We start from the raw sequence: 3268 nt of genomic DNA on the forward strand, positions 1-3268 counted from the left end.
CGCGAGCCCTGAGGCCGCTCCCGCCGGAAGCGGGGGCCGGCCCGCGCGGCCCCGGGGGCAGTGCCGTCCGCCGCGCAGCAGCCCGCCCCGAGCCCGCCTGCCCGAGGCCGCGGGCGCCGTCCCCCGTCAAACCCCACGACGTCAGCCCACAATGCACCGGGCGGGCCGGAGCCACGCGCGGGGGGGGCTCCCGCGGGGGGGAGGGGAAAGAAGGGCCCGACTGTGGGAGGGCAGCGGAGCATTACCTCATCCCGTGAGCCTCCGCGGGCCCAGAGAAGAATCTTCTAGGGTGGGGTCTCCATGGCGACGGGCGGGCCCGCCCCCCTGAGAGCGACGCGAGCCAATGGGAAGGCCTTGGGGTGACATCATGGGCTATTTTTAGGGGTTGACTGGTAGCAGATAAGTGTTGAGCTCGGGCTGGTGAAGGGCTCAGAGTTGCGCTGAGTGGCTGGAGCGGCGAGGCGCGGGCGGCGTGCGCGGACTCGGCGAGGCGGGCGGGCGGGCAGGACGGCGGCGGAGTCGGCCCCGCGCGCCTCGCCTTCGTTCCCATCTTCTCGCCGGCCGCCCGGAGCTAGCGCCTGTGGCTCCCGGGCTGGTGTTTTGGGGAGCGCCCGGAGAGCCCCTTCTCCAGCCGCCCCCGGGAGGGGAGCCCCGCCGCCCGGGCGCTGCTGTGACAGAGCGGCGACTGTCGCCGGGAAGTCCGGAGAGCGGCTGCAGCGGCAGAGAACTTTCCTGACCAGGAGGACAGGGGACGAGGGGCCCCGGGTCTCGGAGCGAACTTTTGCAAAGCTTCCCTCCGCCGGAGCCGCGGCGGCGGCGGTCACGAACGGCGGGCGCGGGGAGGAGCGAGGAGGGGCGCGCTCCGCTCCGCGCGCACCGGCTGCTGAGCTTGGGCGCGCGAGCCGCGGAGGAGGGCACGGGCGTCGGGGCGGCGGAGACCCGCCGCCGGCCGGCCACCGCGGGGCGCGCGCGGGCCGGCGCCGCCGGAGCGCGGCTGCCTCCGGGCAAGTTCGTCCGCGGGCCCGGGGAGCGCGCAGGGAGCGCCCGCCGCTTTCCGGAGGCCGGCGGGGCGCACGGCCGCGGGCGCGCGCCGGGAGAAACTTTGCCCGCCGAGGCCGGAGGCGCGGCGCTCCCGCCCCGCCGGCGCGCTGTTGCGGCCCCGAGACTCCTGCGCGCAGCCCGGAGCAGCCCTACGTGAAGCGACGGACTGTTCTATGACTGCAAAGATGGAAACGACCTTCTACGACGATGCGCTCAACGCCTCGTTCCTGCAGTCCGAGAGCGGCGCCTACGGCTACAGCAACCCCAAGGTCCTCAAGCAGAGCATGACCCTGAACCTGGCCGACCCGGTGGGCAGCCTGAAGCCGCACCTCCGGGCCAAGAACTCGGACCTGCTCACCTCGCCCGACGTGGGGCTGCTCAAGCTGGCGTCGCCCGAGCTGGAGCGCCTGATAATCCAGTCCAGCAACGGGCACATCACCACCACGCCGACTCCCACCCAGTTCCTGTGCCCCAAGAATGTGACCGACGAGCAGGAGGGCTTCGCCGAGGGCTTCGTGCGCGCCCTGGCCGAACTGCACAGCCAGAACACGCTGCCCAGCGTCACGTCGGCGGCGCCGCCGGTCAGCGGGGCGGGCATGGTGGCTCCCGCGGTGGCCTCGGCGGCGGGCGGCGGCGGCGGCGGCGGCTTCAGCGCCAGCCTGCACAGCGAGCCGCCCGTCTACGCCAACCTCAGCAACTTCAGCCCGGGAGCGCTGGGCGGCGGCGGGGCGCCCTCCTACGGCGCGGCCGGCCTGGCGTTCCCCGCGCAGCCCCAGCCGCCGCCGCCGCCGCAGCCGCACCACCTGCCGCAGCAGATCCCCGTGCAGCACCCGCGGCTGCAGGCCCTGAAGGAGGAGCCGCAGACGGTGCCCGAGATGCCCGGGGAGACGCCGCCCCTGTCCCCCATCGACATGGAGTCCCAGGAGCGGATCAAGGCGGAGAGAAAGCGCATGAGGAACCGCATCGCTGCCTCCAAGTGCCGGAAAAGGAAGCTGGAGAGGATCGCCCGGCTGGAGGAAAAAGTGAAAACCTTGAAAGCGCAGAACTCGGAGCTGGCGTCCACGGCCAACATGCTCAGGGAACAGGTGGCACAGCTTAAACAGAAAGTCATGAACCACGTTAACAGTGGGTGCCAGCTCATGCTAACCCAGCAGTTGCAAACGTTTTGAGGAGAGACTGTTGGGGGCTGAGGGGCAACGGAGAGAAAAAATAACACGGAGAGACAGACTTGAGAACTTGACAAGTTGCGAGAGAGAAAAAAAAGTGTCCGAGGACTAAAGCCAAGGGTATCCGAGCTGGGCTGGGTTGCGTCCTGACGGCGCCCCCAGTGTGCACGAGTGGGAAGGACTCGGCCGCCCGCCTTCGGCGTGGAGCCAGGGGGCGGCCGCCGGCGGGCCACCCCGCTTTGCGGACGGGCTGTCCCCGCGCGGACAGACGGCGGACTTCTCTTTAACGTTGACCAAGAACTGCATGGACCTAACATTCGATCTCATTCAGTATTAAAGGGGGGGAGGGGGGCGCAACTGCAGTAGAGACTGTAGACGGCTTCTGTAGTACTCTTTAAGAGCACGGGGCTGGGGGGCGGCGGGAGGGAGGTTCGTGAGAGCGAGGCTGAGGCCGCACATGAACTCTTGCCGGCCCGCCTTCCTTAACTGTGTATGTACATATGTATTTTTTTTAATTTGATGAAAGCTGATTACTGTCAATAAACAGCTTCATGCCTTTGTAAGTTATTTCATGTTTGTTTGTTTGGGTATCCTGCCCAGTGCTGTTTGTAAATAAGAGATTTGAAGCACTCTGAGTTTACCATTTGTAATAAAGTATATAATTTTTTTATGTTTTGTTTCTGAAAATTCCAGAAAGGATATTTAAGAAAATACAATAAAATATTGAAAAAGTACCCCTCCCCCAACCTCTTTTTCTGCATTATCTATAGATTACCTATTTAGGTGGAGTTGAGAGAGTTAAGAATGTCAGTTAAAGTCGCTCTCAGTGCTGCTTAGTATCAAGCAGTAACAACTATCCTCTACTGGACTTGAGAAATAACTAGCTAGTGCTATTAAGCTGTGTGCTCTTCCCTGCCCCGAGCCGTCTGCGTAGAGTTGGCCACAAAGGGCAGTGTGGCTGAGGGAAGGGAGCTCGTGGTGCAGAGGGACGGCCCGCTGGGGAGTCTAGCACTGTAAAGTTTGGATTATATCAAGTGGCATGTGCTGTGACCATTCTTGTT

The 3268-nt window shown here is 64.9% G+C and overlaps 1 protein-coding gene across 1 annotated transcript; it reads left to right on the forward strand.

The window, feature by feature from the left end:
- Positions 1-409: 409 nt before the first annotated feature.
- On the forward strand, positions 410-2941 carry JUN (Jun proto-oncogene, AP-1 transcription factor subunit). The gene has a single exon (XM_023628887.2). It carries the CDS (start codon positions 1215-1217, stop codon positions 2208-2210), a length of 996 nt encoding a protein of 331 aa, XP_023484655.1. The 5' UTR covers positions 410-1214; the 3' UTR covers positions 2211-2941.
- Positions 2942-3268: the final 327 nt, after the last annotated feature.

The sequence above is a fragment of the Equus caballus genome, chromosome 2 (assembly GCF_041296265.1).
Source record: "Equus caballus isolate H_3958 breed thoroughbred chromosome 2, TB-T2T, whole genome shotgun sequence".
Classification (NCBI taxonomy): domain Eukaryota; kingdom Metazoa; phylum Chordata; class Mammalia; order Perissodactyla; family Equidae; genus Equus; species Equus caballus.

What these genes read in the sequence shown, in the direction of transcription:
- JUN (XM_023628887.2), top strand. Translation starts at nt 1,215, where the DNA reads ATGACTGCAAAGATGGAAACGACCTTCTACGACGATGCGCTCAACGCC.